Here is a 21,985-nt window from a genome sequence, read left to right as displayed (position 1 = left end):
AGCAGGAGGATTGCTGTAGCTTATGAAGACAGCTCACCACCACCTTCTCAAGGGTAACTAGGGACGGGTAATAAACGATGCCCAGCCAGCGACACCCATTTTCCTGGATGAAAAATGTAAAGCAATCAGCACAAACATCAAGCAGTAACATTGTTAAAGGCAGAATGGAAGAGGCTCAATGAAGATTTTTCAATTACTTTTAATCCATACACATCAGTGATTGCAACAATTTGTGATGAATGGGACCCTGAGCACCTGCATCGACCAATCAGACCATTTTAACAAAGATTGTGAGATCACAGCCTCAGAGTCCCAATGATAACCAATACCTGGTGAATGTGGGTGGGGAGTGCAGCGAAGGAAGGGGAGGTGAAGTGATGGAGTGGGTGGGTGCAGGGGTGTGGAGCTCATTCTTGAGGATGGGGATGGAACAGGAGAATGGAGCAGGGGAAGGGAAGTGGAGGTGGAGGGGGAAATGGAAACTGTGGGGGAGGAGAATGGAGATGGTGGGGTAATGGGGATGGAGGGGGCATAGAGATAGCAGAGGTGCAGTCTGGGAGAACTGAGAGTGGATGGGGATGAAGGGGAAATGGAATTAGTTGGGCAGGCGTATGAGAGAGTTGAGATGGTGGGAGGTGGAGATGATTGGGTGGGGCAGGGGATGCTGCTCTGGGTGCAATGTTTACACTGATCAAGTCTCAAAGCTGGAACAAGGTGGAATTAAGTCTATTCGTGAAGCCCCTTCTACAGTGAACCCTCCTGGCTGATGGGAGTCTGTGTGTCAGATTGTTAATACTCCCATCTTGAGTATTGGAACGTCTGCCCCTGACTGTGTGGGGATGGAGCCGATTATAGCTCACTCTGAGTTAAACATACAGTTTGAACCAGGTCCCCCTTCATGGGCTAAGCCAGACATTGATGCTAGGACCCCAGGGTCAGTTCCCTGATAGGTTTATGTTACTGACAGAACCAGATACCCAAGAAAAACTCCACACTGGGGGTCATACTGGGGTTTCTGGGTATGCCCAGCAGGGGTAGTGTTCTGTGCTACTGGGGTTTTTGGAGTTATCCAGCAGGGGCAAGCTGTGTTACACTGATGTTTATTAATCAGCTGATTTATATGGACCAGTGGATGGCCATTCCAGAACTTGCCATTAAACAAGATCCTGATATTAATTCCACACTGGGTTCCAGCTAATTGGCCGGATGGTGCATCATCCTCCAAAACACAAATTTGTTCCGACCCGGCAATCTCACTCTCTCTGTCCCATGTAGCTCATACCCCAGGCCTGACCAATCAGAATGGCAGTGCCAATGTCCAAACATCTATTTTGGTTTTGAATGTGGCAGAGAGGGGGCTGAGAGACCCTTTAATCCTGAAGATACTCAGTGAAATACAGCACCCACACACACAGCCATCGGGAATAATAGACACGAGAATCTTCACCAGAACAAAAGAAAAGTTATTGATAAAACAATACAAAATAGTTTCCATAAACCACTATGGGGGCAACTGACTATTTGGTTTCTAATTAAATGCTTTAAATAAATGCATATAAATATTTTCTCTTTTTTTCCTTCTGATCCCCTTTTTCCAGTTTCACAATGTAGTAAGAGTACAGATATCCGAATGTCACTTTCCTAAATCACAGTCTCTGTACTCTTCCTTCCTAACCAGAAACGGCACCTCCTCCGCAGCAACCACAGGCAGGAATGCTGTATTTTCACCTGCTCGTTCCTCACACTCATTGATCAGTTCATAGTCCTCGGCCCTTTGACTGGCAAATGCCAGGATCTGGATCTGTTGTTGTGCGGTCTGCAGCAGCGCCTCCACCTGCTGCCTGTCTGCTTGATGGTCTGGGGTACTCGGGCCACTGAGAGGAACCAGCTCAGCAGGATAACAGTGAGGCTGATGCTCTGGGCTATCAGACTCGGCACTCTCCTTTGGCACCTGGACAGAACTCTTCTCCTCCACTGAAGGGTCTACAGGCAGCGAGGCCACCCAGCAATAAGGAACTACTTGGCTCTCCTTGAACTGCAGAGCACAGAGCTGGATGGCTTGATGGCAGTGTACAGGCTGTATAACATTAAGAGAATTCTCCGGAGATTTCCAACAAGTGGCTGACGGTCTAAAAGGTAATTAGAATTGAACATATATCAGGCAATGGACAGTGAATCTTCACAGCATGTAGGAGACACACTGAGTAACACGCAGGCAACTGACAAGACCTACCCTTGGTTGGTGTCTGAGCAATCACCCTTGGATGAAGCAAGCTGTGCCTGTATCTGGCTGCTTGCACTGACAGATGATGAGTCGGAGGGTTCGATAACAGCACTCAATGACCCTTGTGTCACTGGGGGCGATGGGCCTGGACTGACCTTCGATGACAATCTTCCCAGTTGCCTTGGGCTGAGGGATGAGGATGGACAATACCTGCAGTCAAAGAGATCATTAAAGCAGTATATCGCGATGCCAAGGTAATGAAGGCTATGGACCAAGTGCTGGGAAATAGGATTTGAACAACGGGATTTGAACAACGGGATTTAAACAATGGGATTTGAACAACAGGATTTGAACAACGGGATTTAAACAATGAGGTGCTTGTTTTTGACCAGCACAGACTTGATGGGCTGAAGGGCTTTTTCCATGTTGTAGACCTCCTTGATTCTGTGATCACTTATGAGGAGAGAATCCTGGATTTAGAAGAAAGCGCAGAGAAACGTGTAGCATCAGGAACTGTGTCCCTCCAACAGCTCCCTCCAACATTCCTGGAATAGCCTTTGCTTTGTTTCCCAGGCAAAAATGAGGACTGCAGATGCTGGAAACCAGAGTTTAGATCTGGAAAAGCAGGTCAGGCAGCATCCAAGGAGCAGGAGAATCGACGTTTCGGGCAAAAGCCATTCATCAGGAAGGGCTTTTGTTTCTTGTTTAGTGACTACAGGGAGCTGTCATTCCTAACTCTCTCATATTGAGAATTTCATAGATGGGGCTGGGGGATAGTGGGAGGCTGGAGGGAAAGTGATCATAGAGTCAAAGAGATGTACAGCATGGAAACAGACCCTTCGGTCCAACCCGTCCATGCTGACCAGATATCCCAACCCAATCTAGTCCCACCTGCCAGCACCAGGCCCATATCCCTCCAAACCCTTCCTATTCATATACCCATCCAAATGCCTCTTAAATTTTTGCAATTGTACCAGCCTCCACCACATCCTCTGGCAGCTCATTCCATACATGTACCACCCTTTGCGTGAAAAAGTTGCCCCTTAGGTCTCTTTTATATCTTTCCCCTCTCACCCTAAACCTATGCCCTCTAGTTCTGGACTCTCCACCCCCAGATAGAAGGGATGGAGGGCAAAGAAGGAGAAGGGGAGGAGGGGTGAAGGTGAGGGAGGTGGGCTCGGAGTTTTTTCAACACAGTGGGTGTTGAAATGAGGTAGAATGAGAAGTGAGGTCTTGCATCAAGAATTTATAGAGTGAGACAGTAGATTAAAGAGCAGGACCTCAAAAGTTGCACTTTCTGCATTACTCCGAGTGCCAAGGGCCAGCATGTGTGGGAGAACAGAGCAGATGTGTGTGTGTGTGTGTGTGTGTGTATATGTGAGTGTATGTGTATGTGAGAGAGTGTGTGTGTGAGAGTGCACGTGTGTGAGAGAGTGTGCGTGTGAGAGTGTGTGTGTGCGTGTGTGTGTATGTGAGAGTATGTGTGTGTGAGTGTGTGTGAGAGAGAGTGTGTGTGTGTGAGAGAGTGTGTGTGTGTGAGAGTGTGTGTGTGTGAGAGTGTGTGTACCTGTCTGTCTGTGTTTTTGTGTGTGTGAGAGAGAGTGCATGTCTGTGTGTGTCAGTGTGCGAGAGTGCGTGTGGGTGTCTGTCTATGCGAGAGAGTGCATGTGTGCGTGTCTGTGCGAGAGAGTGCATGTATGCGTGTCAGTGTGCAAGGGAGTGTGTGTCAGGGCGCATGTCAGTGCACGTGAGAGAAAGAGTGCATGTGTGTGTCAGTGTGCGTGAGAGAATGTGTGTGTCAGTGTGCGTGACAGTGAGAGTGAGAGAGTGCATGCGTCAGTGTGCGTGACAGTGAGAGTGAGAGAGTGCATGTGTCAGTGTGCGTGAGAGTGAGAGTGAGAGAGTGCGTGTGTCAATGTGCATGAGTGAGAGTGAGAGAGTGTGTGTGTCAGTGTGCGTGAGAGTGAGAGAGTGCGTGTGTCAGTGTGCGTGAGTGAGAGTGAGAGAGTGCGTGTGTCAGTGTGCGTGAGTGAGAGTGAGAGAGTGCGTGTGTCAGTGTGCATGAGAGTGAGTGAGAGAGTGCATGTGTCAGTGTGCGTGAGAGTGAGAGAGTATGCGTGTGTGAGAGAGAGTGTGTGGAGGAGTTGTTGCCTGGATCATTGGGACTGTTTCTGGGGAAGGGTGTAAAGGCTTTACAGGTGGCAGAGTATTGAAACGTAATCAGGAGAGCTCCAAAAATTAATAGATGGAAAGTACAACAGGGACAGTTCAGGACTGGAGCTAAGTCTGGGGAATGAAGCCTGAGGCATGTTTGAGGTGACAGTGAGGCAGCATTCTTATGAACATGACCACAAGACAAAGCATTTTAGATTTGTTATGGAAAAGGAAAAAGGGATGGTCATTAAAAAGAGTTTTGAATATAAATTTTATTAAAATAAGGCAAGATCTAACCAAAGTAGATTGGGAAGAGCAAGTTGAGGGTCAATCCATAGCAGAACATTGGGTAAGGTGTGGGGGATGATGTTCCAAAAGGACATGGGGAGACTACAGGCCTAACATGTTACCTTCAGAGTGAAATAATGAAGCAAGAAGCCGAGAGAACCTTGGATACCTTGGAATATTTAGGACTGAATAAAACAGACAAGACAGGCTTTTAAGAGGGAAACAAGGAAAAAATTAATGGCTGCCCTGGTGGATTCCAGAATTTGCAGGAAGGAACTTAAGAATTGGGAGAGCAAAGAGGGAGCATGAAAAAAATACACTGACAGGCAAGATATGGGAGAATCCCAAGATATTCTTAAGGACATTCATGGAAGTATCACCGAGGAGAAGGACATAATGGATTTTGAGGTTAGGGATAGATGTTTGAGTACTCTAAGTCAAGTTGGCATAAGGAGGGAGTAAGATTTGGGTATTCTAAAAGGCATTAAGGTAGACAAGTCCCCAGGTCCGGATGGGATCTATCCCCATTGAGGGAATAGGTTACTGAGGGAAGCGAGAGAGGAAATAGCTGGGCTTTAGCAGATATCTTTGCAGCATCCTTGAACAAGAGTAAGATCCTAGTGGACTGGAGAATTGCTAATGTTGCCCTGTGTTTAAGAAGGGTAGCACGGTAATTATAGATCTGTGAGCCTGATGTCAGTGGTAGGGAAACTGCTGGAGAAGATACTGAGGGATAGGATCGATTCCAATTTGGAAGAAAATGGGCTTATCAGTGATAGGCAACATGGTTTTGTGCGGGGAAGGTCATGTCTTACAAATTGAAAAGAATTCTTTGAAGAGGTGATAATGTTGATTGATGGGGCAAGGAATGTAGATGTTATATACGTGGACTTTTGTAAGGTGTTTGATAAGGCTGCCCATGGTAGGCTGATCGAGAAGGTGAAGTCACATGGGGTTGTAGCTAGATGGATAGAGAACTGGCTGGGCAACAGGAGACAGAGAGTGGTAATGGAAGGGAGTTTCTCAAAATGGAGACCTGTGACCAGTGATGTTCCACAGGGATCCATGCTGGGACCACTATTGTTTGTCATATACATAAATGATCTGAAGGAAGGTGTAGGTGATCTGATTATCAAGTTTGCAGATGACACTAAGATTGGTGGAATAGCAGATAGTGAAGGGGAATATTAGAGAATATAGCAGAGTATAGAGAGATTGGAGGGTTGGGCAAAGAAATGGCAGATGGAGGTGATACATTTTGGAAGATGCAATTAACAAGCAAACTATACATAGAGTCATAGAGATGTACAGCATGGAAACAGACCCTTCGGTCCAACCTGTCCATGCCGACCAGATATCCCAACCCAATCTAGTCCCACCTGCCAGCACCAGGCCCATATCCCTCCAAACCCTTCCTATTCATATACCCATCCAAATGCCTCTTAAATGTTGCAATTGTACCAGCCTCCACAACATCCTCTGGCAGCACATTCCATACACGTTCCACCCTCTGTGTGAAAAAGTTGCCCCTGAGGTCTCTTTTATATCTTTCCCCTCTCACCCTAAACCTATGCCCTCTAGTTCTGGATTCCCCGACCCCAGGGAAAAGACTTTGTCTATTTCTCCTATCCATACCCCTCATAATTTTGTAAACCTCTATAAGGTCACCCCTCAGCCTCTGAAGCTCCAGGGAAAACAGCCCCAGCCTGTTCAACCTCTCCCTATAGCTCAGATCCTCCAACCCTGGCAACATCCTTGTAAATCTTTTCTGAACCATTTCAAGTTTCACAACATCTTTCCGATAGGAAGGAGACCAGAATTGCACACAATATTCCAACAGTGGCCTAACCAATGTCCTGTACAGTCACAACATGACCTCCCAACTCTTGTACTCAATACTCTGTGACCAATAAAGGAAAGCATACCAAATGCCTTCTTCACTATCCTATCTACCTGCGACTCCACTTTCAAGAAGCTATGAACCTGCACTCCAAGGTCTCTTTGTTCAGCAACACTCCCTAGTACCTTACCATTAAGTGTATAAGTCCTGCTAAGATTTAGTTTCTCAAAATGCAGCAACTTGCATTTATCTGAATTAAACTCCATCTGCCACTTCTCAGCCCATTGGCCCATCTGGTCCAGATTCTGTTGTAATCTGAGGTAACCCTCTTTGCTGTCCACTACACCTCCAATTTTGGTGTCATCTGCAAACTTACTAACTGTACCTCTTATGCTCGCATCCAAATCATTTATGTAAATGACAAAAAGTAGAGGACACAACATCGATCCTTGTGGCACTCCACTGGTCACAGGCCTCCAGTCTGAAAAACAACCTTCCACCATCACTCTCTGACTTCTACCTTTGAGCCAGTTCTGTATCCAAATGGCTAGTTCTCCCTGTATTCCATGAGATCTAACCTTGCTAATCAGTCTCCCATGGGGAACCTTGTCAAACGCCTTACTGAAGTCCATATAGATCACATCTACTGCTCTGCCCTCATCAATCTTTGTTACTTCTTCAAAAAACTCAATCAAGTTTGTGTGACATGATTTCCCATGCATAAAGCCATAGTGACTATCCCTAATCAGTCCTTGCCTTTCCAAATACATGTGCATCTGTACCTCAGGATTCCCTCCAACAACTTGCCCACCACTGAGGTCAGGCTCAACGGTGTATAGTTTCCTGACTTGTCTTTACCGCCCTTCTTAAACAGTGGCACCACATTTGCCAACCTCCAGTCTTCCAGCACCTCACCTGTGACTATTCATGAATCAAATATCTCAGCAAGAGGACCAGCAATCACTTCCCTCGCTTCCCACAGAATTCCAGGATACAGGTCCTGGGGATTTATCCACCTTTATGCGTTTCAAGACATCCAGCACTTCCTTCTCTGTAATATGGGCATTTTTCAAGTTGTCACCATCTATTTCCCTACAGTCTATATCTTCCATATCCTTTTCTACAGTAAATACTGATGCAAAATACTCGTTTAGTATCTGCTCACCTCCTACCGCCTTGCTGATCTTTGAGGGGCCCTGTTCTTTCCCTAGTTACCCTTTTGTCCTTAATGTATTTTGAAAAACCCTTTGGATTCTCCTTAACTCTATTTGCCAAAACCATCTCATGTCCCTGTTTTGCCTGCCTGATTTCTCCTTTAAGTATACTCCTACTTCCTTTATACTCTAAGGATTCACTCGATCTATCCTGTCTATACCTGACATATGCTTCCTTCTTTGTCTTAACCAAAACCTCAATTTCTTTAGTCATCCAGCATTCCCTACACCTACCAGCCTTCCCTTTCAGCCGAACAGAAATATACTTTCTCTGGATTCTCGTTATCTCATTTCTGAAGGCTTCCCATTTTCCAACCGTCCCTTTACCTGAGAACATCTGCCTCCAATCAGCTTTCAAAAGTTCTTGCTTGATATCATCAAAATTGGTCTTTCTCCAATTTAGAACTTCAACTTTTAGATCTGGTCTTTCCTTTTCCATCACTATTTTAAAACTAATAGAATTATGGTCGCTGGCCCCAAAGTGACACCTCAGTCACCTGCCCTGCCTTATTTCCCAAGAGTAGGTCAAGTTTTGCAGCTTCTCTAGTAGGTACATCCATATACTGAATCAGAAATTTTCTTGTACACACATAACAAATTCCTCTCCATCTAAACCCTTAACACTATGGCAGTCCCAGTCTATGTTTGGAAAGTTAAAATCCCCTACCATAACCACCCTATTATTCTTACAGATTACTGAGATCTCCTTACAAATTTGTTTCTCAATTTTCCTCTGACTATTAGGGATCGATAATACAATCCCAATAAGGTGATTATCCCTTTCTTATTTCTCAGTTCCACCCAAATACCTTCCCTGGATGTATTTCCGGGAACATCCTCCCTCAATATAGCTGTAATGCTATCCCTTATCAAAAACACCAGTCCCCATCCTCTCTTGCCTCCCTTTCTGCCCTTCCTGTAGCATTTGTATCCTGGAACATTAAGCTGCCAGTCCTGCCCATCCCTGAGCAATTGCTATGATATCCCAGTCCCATGTTCCTAACCATGCCCTGAGTTCATCTGCCTTCCCTGTTAGGCCCCTTGCATTGAAATAAATGCAGTTTAATTTATTGGTCCCACTTTGTTCTCTGCTTTGTCCCTACCTGCCCTGACTGTTTGACTCACTTCTGTTCTCAACCGTACCAGTCTGAGATTGAAATCTTTCCTCACTATCTCCCTGGGTCCCACCACCCCACCTTACAAGTTTAAATCCTCCTGAGCAGCTCTAGCAAATCTCCCTGTTACTCCCCTTCCAATTTAGGTGCAATCCATCCCTCTTGTATAGGTCACTTTTACCTCAAAAATGTGAATCCTTCTCCCATACACCAGCTCCTCAGCCATGCATTCATCTGCTCTATCCTCGTATTCCTGCCCTCACAAGGTCATAGCACCGGGAGTAATCCAAATATTACTCATCTCAAGGACCTCCTTTTTAAATCCCTGCCTAACTCTCTGTAATCACCCTTCAAAATCTCAACCTTTTCCCTGCCGATGTCATTGGTTCCAATTTGGACAATGACCTCTTGCTGGCCCCTCTCCCCCGTGAGAACATTCTGCATCCTCTCTGAGACATTCTTGATCCTGGCACCAGGGAAGCAACATAACATTGTGATTTTTCGCTGCTGGCCACAGAAACGTCTGTCTGTACCTCAGTCTAGACAATCCTCTAGCACAATTGATCGCTTGGAACCCAACGTACCTCTCATTACATTAGAGCCAGTCTCAATACCAGAAACTTGGCTGTTGGTGCTACATTCCCCTGAGAATCCATTACCCCTTCCATTTTCCAAAACAGCATACTTGTTTGAGATGGGGGATAACTACAAAAGACTCCTGCACTACCTGTCTACCTCTCTTACCTTTCCTGGAGTTAACCCATTTATGTGATTATGTCTGAGACTTTCCCCCTTTCCTATAACTGCCATCCATCATATCCCCTTGCTCTTGTAAATTCCTCATTGCCTCTAACTGCCTCTCCAACTGATCCATTCGATCTGATAGGATTCGCAACCAACGGCATTTATTGCAGAAAGAATCCTCAGTAACTCGTAAACTCTCCCTAAACTCCCACATTCGACAAGAAGAGCACATCACTCTACTAAGGGCCATTTTTGCTTCTTCCAATCTGCAGACCCAGAAAATAGCACCAAATTACTCCTCTACAAAACACTGCTCCAGGCTAACTCAATACTTATGCCTTATATTTTAAGTTTAATCTAGAGACATTGCTCAATAAAACATATAATCAAGAAAGAGTCCACTCTACTCACTACTGCTGACTTATTTTAAGGCCATGCTTAAAACATCTACTTATCTGCTTCCGTGCTGTGAACTCTCCCAACAGGTTCCTCCAAGATCAGTTGTGAATTTCACTGTTTTTAATTTTCCCAGACACACTACAATGTCCAGCGATACATGAATTCAACAGCAAAGGCAGTAACTGCTAACTCTGTCAGTTAACAATGTGGGTTTCAATGTGGGTATATAGTAAATGGAAAGGTCCTGGGGGAAATTGACATACAGAGAGATCTGGGTGTTCAGGTCCATTGTTCCCTGAAGGTGGCAATACTGGTCAGTAGAGTGGTCAAGAAGGCATACGGCATGCTTTCCTTCATTGGACGGGGTATTGAGTACAAAAGTTGGCGGGTCTTGTTACAGTTGTATAAGACTTTGGTTCAGCCACATTTGGAATACTGCATACAGTTCTGTTCCCCACATTACCAAAAGGATGCGGACACTCTGGAGAGGGTGCAGAGGAGGTTCACCAGAGTGTTGCCTGGTATGGAGGGTGCTAGCTATGAAGAGAGGTCGAGTAGATTAGGATTGAGGCCTACAAAATCATGAGTGGTATAGACAGGGTGGATAGCAAGAAGCTTTTTCCCCAGAGTGGAGGACTCAATTATGAGGTGTTGAGTCCCTCATAATTCAAGGTGAGAGAGGAAATGTTTAGGGGAGATATATGTGGAAAGTTCTCCACACAGAGGCTGGAATTCATGGCCAGTGGAGATGGTAGGGGCGGGAACGATAGTGTCATTTAAGATGTACTAGACAGATACACGAGTGGGCAGGGAACAGAGGGATACAGATCCTTAGAAAATAGGTGACAGGTTTAGATGGAGAATCTGGATTTGCGCAGGGTTGAAGGGTTGAAGGGCCAGTTCCAGTGCTGTAATGTTCTTTATTCTTTGTTCTATGTGAAGAAGATAACCAAAGAAAGAATAGAGCCCATGTGGGACTGAGGGGGCAATTTGTGCATGGAGACAGGGGACATCAGGAAAGTGATGAACAAGTACTTCTCATCTGTCTTCACTTTGGAGAAGGAGGATGTCAGTGCAGAATTTGGGAAGAGGGACTGAGATGCTGTTGAGTAGCATGACATGGAGAGGGGTTTTAGAGGTTTTGGTGGGTTTTGGATAAAGGAACTGAGGGCAATGTTTCCTAAGTTTGCAGATAACATAAAGATAGATGCGGGGGCAAGTAGAGTTGAAGTGGTGGAGAGGCTGCAGAAAGACTTGGACAGGTTACGACGGGGGCAAAGAAGTGGCAGATGGAACACAATGTGGGAAAGTGTGAGGTCATGCAGTTTGATAGGAAGAACAGAGGCATGGACTATTGTCTAAATAGGGAAAGGCTTAGAAAAGCACAAAGGGACTTAGGAGTGTTCATTCTGGATTCTCTTAAAGTTAATATGCAGGTTCAGTTCATAGTTAGAAAGGCAAATGAAATGTTGGCATTCATTTTGAGAAGGCTAAAATACAAGAGCAGGGCTGAGGCTGTGTAAGATTCTAGTCAGATTGTATTCAGAATATTGTGAGCAGTTTTGGGATCTGTATCTAAGGAAGGATGTGCTGGTGTTAGAAGGGAGTCCAGAGGAGGTTTACAGGAATGATCCCAGGGATGAGAGGCATGGCACATAAGGAGCAGTCTGGGTCTCTACTCAATGGAGTTTGGAAGGACAAGGGGAGATCTCATTGATGCTTACAGAATCCCTTGAGGATATACTGGATAGATGCTTCCACTCACAGAGAGACGAGGACCTGAGGGCACAGCCTCAGAGTGAAGGGCCAACCCTTTAGAACGGAGATGAGGAGGAATTTCTTCAGCCAGAGGGTGGGGAGTCTGTGGAACTCATTGCTGCAGAGGGCTGTGGAAGCCAAGTCATTGAGTGTATTTAAGACAGAGATAGATTCTTGAATAGTAAGAGTTCAAAGGTTACTGGGAGAAGGCAGGAGAATAGGGTTGAGAAACATATCAGCCATGATAGAATGGTGGAGCAGACTCGATAGGCCAAAGAGCCTGGTCTATGGTCTATGATTGCATGACCATCACCCTCACCCAGGCTCAGTACTGTCCCAGATTCTGATGCAGCCTCTCAATACAAGAAACAGACTGTGCCTGTAAGGTGGCTCTTAACCTTCCTCCTTTCTATCTCTTTCTCTAATCACACATTTCTGATAACAACTGACAAAAGGTGGAAATTAGTCTTGAACCTTGATCAAGACTGATACAAAATTGCCCTCATATGCAGCTATGTATAATCTGCATCAAAAGCCCCATGCTGTACCTGTCCCGGAAGTATTCGATGGGAGAACAGTGTCGAGGTGGCTTTACTCTGTATCTTATCCCGTGCTGTCTCTGCCCCATTAAACTCATCCAGGACAGGGACAGCGTGGGGTTAGGCAGAGGTGAATCTTTACTCTGTATCTAATCCTGTGCTGTCCCTGTCCTGGGATGGTTTGATGGGGACAGTGTAGATGGAGCTTTATTTGATAAAATCAGTCATATAATTAAATTTCATTTCAACATAATGAGTTAAACCTGGTTTGAACATGACTTTACCTTTGCTGCTTTCCAATCGGGTTACTCATTGATGGTGTGGTGCTCGGCGATGATCCAGCACCTGAAAACTTTGATTCCAGAACTTTGCATCTTCTCCCATCAATACTACTGTCGGATTTTGTGAACTGAAAAATAAAACATCACCACCACCTCAAATTGTCAGAGTCATTTACCCAATGGCCACAAATTGTGGGAGAGTTGCTGATGCATGAAGGGGAAATCCATCAGCACACCCAGAATAAGCTGCCACTTGCTACTTTTTCAGCTACGGGTGACAGAACCTAATGCCTCTCCCTATAATCCTTTTATCCAATCTTTTAAATCTTTACATCTACTTGCACCCGTGAAAGTGAACTCTGGCTGAGATGACTCTGCTGCTTGAGTGAGGCCCATTTTCATTGCACTCACTTCCAGGAATATTGCAATGATGTAAGCTTTGTGTTCCAGTTCTCAACCTTCATGTCTCAGTGCTCTACAGAGGGGGAGATGCAGTTTATATTAATGTGGAGGCTACATACTGCTATCATGTGATAATGGTGTGACTGAGAGGCTTTACATAGTCACTGCCCACCACCTTTTTATTGGTCTTCATCTAAGTTACTGACACCATGTGGAAAGGATGTCAACCAAAAGTCTTCGGTACAGGATAGGCTTAATAATGACAAACCGTAAATATGTTTCTCAGGTCAGAGCTAGTTATGCTGCACCTGAGATGCATGTTGACTCTTGTGAGATATCTGATTCAATTGAAGAGTAAATACATATTGCTGTTAAGTGCATGGACTTAGCACTGGAACTAAAGACACCCTGCAAACACTGAGGAAGGCCCTTTAGTTCCTCTCAGGAACAGCCTTATGTCCGAATGGATGGAGCTTATGTTGTGTTGTCAGTTAACCCTTTCAGGTACTGACTGTTCTGTACAACAACTTCAAATTGCAACAAAAACAGAAAAAACTCAGCAGGCCTTGCAGCATTTGTAAAGAGAAAGCAGAGTTAACGTTTCGGGTCCAGTGACCCTTCTTCCGAACTTTAATCAGCAATGACAGCCTCCCTGAAGCCAGGATAGAAGGTCAGCTTACAGAATATCCTTGCATTAACTGACTACAGATGATGGTGATCGATCCTATTAAATCTCTTTGATCAATTGGAGAGCCATCCTCTCTCAGAAGCTGTCTTCTACACAGTGAATGCTTGCTTACATTTTCCAGCTGTAGCACATTTTGTTGGGGATTATTGGCAGTAGACAGTTCCGAAGTATTCAGACTGTAACTCTTCCCAAAGCGAATCTCCTTTGCCTGATCACGCAGTTTTTGTCTTTGTTTTCTATGAGAACAGAAGACAAAACAGATTTTATTGTCACACAATGATCTTTAACAAGAAAATCCTGTTTGTAGTGGATGCTACAAATCCACGTGCTACACTCTCTACCTGATATCATCCGGAGCTGTTCCCCTGTGCTTTAACTCCCAGCCAGTCCTGTTCCCCATCACTCCTGTACTCACCGACTAACAGTGGCCCCTGACAAGCAACACCTGGTTTTTAAAATTCTCATCTTGCTTTCAAATTCTTCCATGGCTTCACCCCTCCCTATCTCTGTAATCTCTTTCAGCCCCATAATATACTGAGATCCGGTGTCTTGTTTTTCCTCAATTTTAATTTCTCTACGCTGGCTGTCTGGGGCTAAGCTCTGAAATTCCTTCTCTGCCTCACCTTCCTCCTATAAACACTCAGTGAGACTTACCCCTCTGATCAGGCTTTTCGTACATCTGACCTAATCACTCCCAGTGGATCCTGGGAAGACCTTGGGATCACATTAAAGGTGCTATACAAATCTAAGTTGCTGTTGTTGTACAAGTCACACTGGTGAAAGGTAAATGAATCAGTCTGTCTGTGGGAGTGGGGAGCGACAGAAGGTGGAAGAACTTCAGAAAGACACGTTCCAGGTGGAAACAGTCATAAAAGCTTTAGGTCCTCCAACCCCTGTTCCCTGCTTCTCTGGGTATATGTTACTCCTGTCTCCTAGGACTTTCCCCTTGGGTACCTATGAGCCCTGGTATTAGCCAATCTGTGTACTGAACTCTGCTATCCGCCTGTCCCCTCAGTACCTGGTACAGTGCCTTCAGTTTGAGAGAACTCCCCATGATCCATCAAGCAGGAAGGCCAGAGATGGAGACGGTGTCTGGTGCAGCTTGTGTTAAACGGCTACTTATTTTTGGGGTGGATGGGATAGTGTTGGAGACAGCAATTTGGATTGGGCCCCAGGATGTCCCAGAAGTGTATTTCAGAGCCAATCAAATGCTGTTACAGTTACAATAGTATTGCAGGAAGCCAAGCAGCTGATTAGCACAAAGCAAGATCCCACAAACAGCTTCACCATAATAAAAAACAAATCACTCTGAGCAGAAATTGGTGTGCCATTAAATACTGCTCCAGGACACTGAGCTCAACGGGCAGAGAGGAGGGATCTTCATTTAACACCTCATCAAAATAATGCACTTTCAGCAGCTCTGCCTCAGCACTAACCCTCTGACAGTGCGGCACTCCCTCAGCACTGACCCTCTGACAGTGCGGCACTCCCTTAGCATTGACCCTCTGACAATGGGGCACTCCCTCGGCACTGACCCTCCGACAGTGCGGAACTCCCTCAGCACTGACTCTCCGACAGTGCGGCACTCCCTCAGCACTGACCCTCTGACAGTGTGGTACTCCTTTAGCACTGACCCTCCGACAGTGCGGCACTCCCTCAGCACTGACCCTCCGACAGTGCCCACTCCCTCAGCACTGACCCTCCGACAGTGCCCACTCCCTCAGCACAGATCCTCTGACAGTGCGGAACTCCCTTAATACTGACCCTCCGACAATGTAGCACTCCCTCAGCACTGACCCTCCGATAGTGTGGCACTCCCACAGCACTGATCCTGTGACAGTGCGGCACTTCCTCGGCACTGACCCTCCGACAGTGGGCACTCCCTCAGGACTGACCCTCTGACAGTGTAGCACTCCCTTGGCAATGACCCTCTGACAGTGCAGCACTCCCTCAGCACTGACCCTCCGACAGTGCGGCACTCCCGCGGGACTGACCCTCTGACAGTGCAGCACTCCCTCAGCACTGACCCTCTGATAGTGCGGCACTCCCTCAGCACTGACCCTCCGACAGTGCAGCACTCCCTCAGTACTGCCTTGAGAGGGATGTCCTAGATTTTGTGTTCAAGTCTTTAATGTGAAATTTGAAGTCATAAATGCCTGATTTAGGTCAATTACACACACTGAACAATCACAAACACATATACAGCTTAATAAGGAATGTGATTCTGTTGGGATATCACACCCAAAGTGTTGAATTATCAATTCAAAGGCAGTAGCCTTACTTTGTTTTGAAGTACAGAACCACACAGAGCATCCCGACCACACTTAATCCAATCGTGATGCAGGTTATAGACATAATCTGTCTCTGGTAAATATCCTCACTCTCTGTGAACAGAAGTAGACAGAAACAATCAAAATGGTTACAATAGCTTTCCATTGATGTCATGGGAATGCACCAAATAACATCGACATGTACTTTCTCATGCATTTGCATCAGTCAGTATGTGCAAGTCTTGGTTCACACATGTAAATAGTCATGGTAAGGAGTGTTTTGCATGTCCATATTGTTACAACTTGGGGTAAACCCTCCTTCTAAAGTTAAAACCAGCAACATAGAAAAGATTTATCTTGTGCAGCCATCTGTAAAAACATCATGTGGCCAAGAACTATTTAAAGTAAAAATCAACAACTTTATTTCTTAAAGTATAACAGAGAATAATTAACTAACCACTATTTACAATTTCTTTCTCTAACCTATATCATTCCCTTCTATAATACCAGTCTGATAAAACTCCCAATTAAGATTTACAAAACAACACTTCTTATCTCAAAGCCAAGCAGCTTTCATTCTTCTATTCAGATCTTCCTGTGTCTTCTTTCCTTCTTCTTAGGAATTTCTGCATCACAGAAAAGGTACTTTTAAGAGAGCTATTTTCAGGCGGTCTGTTTACAGGCTGGGCCTGACAGTTCTCCTCTCAACTGTTCAATTTTCCCCAGTCTTATACCTCCAAAGTATCTGATTGTGTCATTGGCTTTTAAAATTGTCAATATATATTCAATTCAAACCAGATTGGATTTTGAAATTTTTTGGGGTATAATTTAAATTAATTGGCTGAATGCGAATTTGTTTTTGTCTCCAGACAACGAGATAATCGAGTTGGTCGACCAAGTGTTATATTGTTACCTTATTGAGAACACTTGGTGTTATGTCCTGCTGCTTTAACTCTCTTAAAGGTGCCATACACCCACATCTTCATAAACCCTTAAGAAAAAAATAAACCATCATAATGAAAAGATGGCTTCATTTTTTCTCTAGTTTTTAAACACATTACCCTAACATACTGATAACCTTAATATAAGTTCACCTTAACTACTTCCCATATACCTATATATATAAAACATTAAATAAAGACAAATCTCATCCAAACTCTTATCAGTTAAATCCGCAATAACGCATCTGCGATTACATTCTTAAGACCCGTAACATGTATGATGTTAAAATTAAATGTCTGTAACATAATACTTCAATGAAATAGTCTCATATTCTTATCTTTAAAACATTCTAAGAATGTAAGCAGATTGTGGTCAGTGTACACAGCCATCTCTTACACATTGTTCGTGACATACACATTAAAATATTGTAAGGCCAGTACCAAACTCAGTAGTTCCTTTTCGAATGTGGAGTATTTCCTCTGGTGGATGTTAATCTTCTTCAAAAAGTAACCAACTGGCAATTCAATCCTATCTTCATCTTCCTGTATGAGTACAGCGCCAACTCCAATGTCAATTACATCGATGGTGACTTTAAAAGGTTTGGTGTAGCTACAACTGGTTTAGTGGTTAATATCGATTTCAATTGGTCGAATTTCTCCTGGCATGGTTCTGTCCACCGAAACTTTGTGTTCTTCAGCAAATTGGTTAATGGTGCCACTACACTGCTGAAGTTTGGAACAAACTTCTGATAGAATCCACGAAGTCCTGAGAATCAAAGCACCTCTTTCTTCGAGGTTGGTCATGGAAATTCCTCAATGGCCTTTGCCTTTACGTTCCGTGGGGTCCACCTTCCATGATCGATGTTATGGCTCAAGAATGCCACCACTGCGTTCGCAAATTCTGTTTTATTTACGTTTATTACCAGTTTTGCTTCTTGTAGTCATTCAAAGAGCTCTGCCAATTGTACCATGTGATCTTTCCAGGGCTTACTAAAGATCACTACATCGTCCAAATAGACTGTACAGTTTGTTAACCCAGCCACAACTCTATTAATTGGGATATGGAGGGTGTGCTCTTCCTTCCAAAGGGCATAACTTTAAACTGATGTAGCCCATTTGGTGTTACAAACACAGAAATTTCTTTCACCAACTCTGATAAAGGTACCTGCCAGTAACCAGGCATTAAGTCCGACTTGGTGATGCAACTGGTTTGTCTGACTTTCTCGATACAGTCCTCCAATCTAGTAATTGGATATGAGTCTGATTTTGTAATAGTGTTGACCTTCCGATAATCCATGCAGAATCATTGAGTCCCATCTGGTTTGGGAACCAAGATGATCAGCAAACTCCACTTGCTCTGCCTTGGTTCAATGATGTTCTCATTGAGCAAGGCCTCCACCTCTATTTGGACCTGTCTGGCTTTGAAAGGATTAAGCCGATAAGGGTGTTGTTTTATTGGATGTCGACTTTGTGTACAATAGCATTAGTCCTCCCCATCTGATTCTTACATATGCCCTTGTACTGCAGTAATAAATTTTTCAACTGTGTTCGATCCTCCTGAGACAGATAGCTTACTAACCTATTCTACTCCTCAAGGACTTCTTCATTTTTTAATTTATGGGCACATCAAAATCCCCATCTTCTGGATTTGATTCCTTACCCTGCAGGGCAGTAACTAACACCTGTTTCTCCAGTTCTTTCAACATGTTCACATGACATACTCAATATCTTTCTTTCCTATCTGGCATGTTTGAGATAGTTCACCTGGCTCAACTTTTTCTCAATTTGATAGGGACCACTAAACCTGGCTTTGAAGGGATCTCCTGTCACTGGTAACAGTACTAACATGTCATCCCCTCGGGGAAACGTCCGAGTCTCAGAGCCTTTATCTGCCACCTGCTTCATTCTACACTGTTCCCTCTTTAGATGCTGTTTAGCTAATTCACCTACTCGATTTAATCTCTCTCTCACCTCCGATACATAATCTAAGTGTGAGATCTCTGCCTTTGGTCCTGTCAATTTTTCTTTAATTAATTTCAAAGGGCCTCTCACTTCATGACTGAATATTTACTCAAAGGGAGTAAACTGAGTAGACTCATTTGGGGCATCTCTAATGGCAAACAGTACAAATGGGATACCTTTGTCCCAATCATTCGGGTAATCCTGACAGTATGCTCTCAACATGGTCTTCAAGGTCTGATGCCACGTTTCTAAATCTCCCTGGGATTCAGAATGATACGCACTGGATTAAAGTGCTGTATACCTAAGCTATCCATAACCTCCTTAAACAGCCTGGCAGTAAAGTTAGATCCTCGTTCTAACTGAATCTCTCTGGGTAGCCCATAGTGAAGAAAGCTACTAACTCCTCGACTACCCTTTTTGCCCCGATACTCCGTAATGGAATTGCCTCCGGAAATCTGGTAAACACATCCATTATGGTGAACAAGTACTGGTTCCCACTTTTAGTTCTCGGGAGAGGGCCTACACAAGCAATTATAACCTGCGTGAAAGGTTCTTCAAATGGGGAAATTGATGATAATGGGGCTGGCTTTATTACTGTCTGTGGCTTACCTATCATTTGGCATGTATGACACATACGGGAAAAGTTAAACACATACTTGTGCATTCCAGGCCAATAAAAATGTTTTGTACCTTATCCTGAATCTTTCGTACCCGTAGATGACCTCCTTCAGGAAGTTCATGTTCTACCCATAAAACCACCTGTCTCTATGCTACCAGCAACACAACCTGGTGCACTTTGGCCCATTTCTCCTCTGCACTAACCTGCCGTGGTCTCTATTTCTGCCTTAGGATTCTATCTTTCAGATAATAACCCTCCGGAATGTTCTCTGCCTCCTTTTCAGAGTATGCATCCACATATATATCTTTTATTGTCCTGTCTTGCTGTTGCAAGTCCCTTAGCCTTTCAGGACTGAACACTTCTGTCAGACCCTCTGCCTGTCCAGGCTTTTCCTGCACCATTACATCAAACATCAAGGGTATCCGCTAACTGAACCTCAACTCCTTCATCTTTCTCTTTACTTTTCGCTTCGTGCTGTGACTTATGATAGTGGGATCTGGTTACCACAAGGTCTGGGAAAATACCAGGATATTTCTGTTTTAACTCCTCAGTTTCTTGGGCTTCTCCACAACAAGGGGTATGACTCCCACCTTGAAACTTGCCAAATCATTCCCAAGAACAAACTGAATTGATGGAACTAACTTCCCCAGTCTTGTTGTCACTCCAACCTGATCTTATGTATGGGAACACTAAATTTCTGTCTGTCTATCCCACAAATTACCACACTGAGGTAACAGTTCAGAAAGCGTGCATGTTCACTTATCCCTTACTATCAGCAACTGGTTAGGTCCTGCATCTCTCAAAATTATAACTTCCTGCCCTTCTCCATCTGTTCTTTCTGAGTAAACTTTACCCACAGGTGAATTATTTATTGAGATCAGGTACTAACTCCATACCCAGCCCCTGCCCAGGCTGTGCACTCTCCTGCAGCTCCTCAGCTCTTCTTGGGGTCTCCTGTACTACCTTCACTAATGCCACTGACTTAGCCTCTTTTACCACATCTTTTCCCACAGTGTCGTTCTTTAACGACCAGCACTGTGACTTTACATGTCCTACATTCTGGCCATGAAAACACCTTTTCTCAGTGCCCTTCTGAAACCACCGGCATTGTAACTTTCTGTGTCCCACTCCATTACAGTGAACACATCCGAGAACTTTCACCTCCCTTCCACCCTGTTGGGTTTTTTTTAGTCTGTGGTAAATTCTAACCAGTGCTCTCTACTCTGGGTTTCATAGTGTAGGATCTTCCTTTCTCCCAATTTCTATCCCTCACAGGAAGCTTGACTTATGCACCAGCATGTACTCATCGGATACTTCTGCTACCCTTCTCACTTCCTGAACTTTCTGTTCCTCCACGTGAATGTTTGCCATCTCTGGAAGTGAGTTTTTAAACTCCTCCAGCAGAATAATCTCTCTTAGAGCCTCAAATGCCCTATCTGTTTTCAAAGCAGGCACCTATCGATCAAAATGACTATGTTTAATTCTTTCGAACACAACATAAGTCTGACCTGGTTCCTTCTTTGTGTTTCTGAACTATTGTCTATATGCTTCTGGTACCAATTCATAAGCACTTAAAATAGCCTGTTTAACCTCTTCATAACCTCTTGACCCCTCATCTGACAATGTGGCAAATATCTCACTAGCTCTGCCTACCAATGTAATCTGAACTAGCATTACCCACAAACCCTCAGACCACTCCATCTGCCTAGCCAATTTTTCGAATGAAATAAAGAAGGCTTCAACATCTTTCTCATCAAAATGTGGCAGAGTTTTAACATATTTATATATATCACTATCTTCTCTTTTAATCTCCATCCTGTTAACTTGTCTTTGCTGACTAAGTCGCAACTTGTCAAGTTCAAATTCTCTCTCTTTCTCTCTCCCTTTCTTCTCTCTCTTTGCTCAATGAAGAACTTTCTCTCTGTTTTTTTCCCTCTCTCTCTCCTCTTTCTCTCTATCCTTGTTTATCTTCTAACTCCATTTTCCTCAATTGTAATTTAAGTTTTTCTCCCTCTACTGCACTTGTCTGTTTCTCTGACAGACCTAAGTGTTTGAGTAACCCCTTTACAATGTCAGCTTTCCTTTTGTCCTTGGTTAACCCAAATCTAAATTATTTGCTAATTCCAAAAGTATGGCCTTTTTCTTTCCTTCTAAACTTTTTTGGCAAACTTGAGAATCATCTTCAAATCCCAGAACCTCTTTAGCAATTTTAAGAGCCATTTCTCTCACTTTTAATTTAATCAACCACAAGTCACCAAAATTAAACAAACTGTCTCACCTACATTTTATTTAAAGAAAAAGGACACTAACCTGCAAGTGTTTAAATCTGCTGGGATTTTCTGTATTCCCAAATCTATTCAAATCTGTCTAAACCAGTTTGAACACGGATTCAAGCCACTAAAATGTTACGACACGGGGTAAACCCTCCTGCTTAATTTAAAACCAGCAACACAGAAGAGATTATCCTGGCAGTAATTTGTTAGAATTTGAGTGGTCAAGAACTATTTAAAGTAAAAATTAACAACTTTATTTCTTAAAGTTTAACAG

At 44.0% G+C, this 21,985-nt stretch overlaps 1 protein-coding gene across 3 annotated transcripts in view; it reads right to left on the bottom strand.

Moving 5' to 3' along the window:
* Positions 1-181: 181 nt before the first annotated feature.
* LOC122541733 (pro-neuregulin-3, membrane-bound isoform-like) overlaps positions 182-21,985 on the bottom strand; it is a 674,483-nt gene continuing 652,679 nt past the window's right edge. For all 3 annotated transcript variants that reach the window (XM_087982359.1, XM_087982360.1, XM_087982358.1), the window contains 5 exons: positions 15,928-16,030; positions 13,759-13,882; positions 12,560-12,684; positions 2,234-2,434; positions 182-2,129 (listed from right to left, as the gene is read on the bottom strand). In XM_087982359.1, coding sequence (XP_087838485.1) covers positions 1,634-2,129; positions 2,234-2,434; positions 12,560-12,684; positions 13,759-13,882; positions 15,928-16,030 — 1,049 coding nt within the window. In that variant the 3' untranslated portion in view covers positions 182-1,633. The remainder of the gene's footprint in view (positions 2,130-2,233; positions 2,435-12,559; positions 12,685-13,758; positions 13,883-15,927; positions 16,031-21,985) is intronic.

Source organism: Chiloscyllium plagiosum, unplaced genomic scaffold (assembly GCF_037043375.1).
Source record: "Chiloscyllium plagiosum isolate Xiang-an unplaced genomic scaffold, Cpla_swu_hap1 HiC_scaffold_43, whole genome shotgun sequence".
NCBI lineage: Eukaryota > Metazoa > Chordata > Chondrichthyes > Orectolobiformes > Hemiscylliidae > Chiloscyllium > Chiloscyllium plagiosum.
The sequence above is the reverse complement of the archived record's forward strand: the minus strand, read 5'-3'. Positions and strand labels throughout refer to the sequence as shown.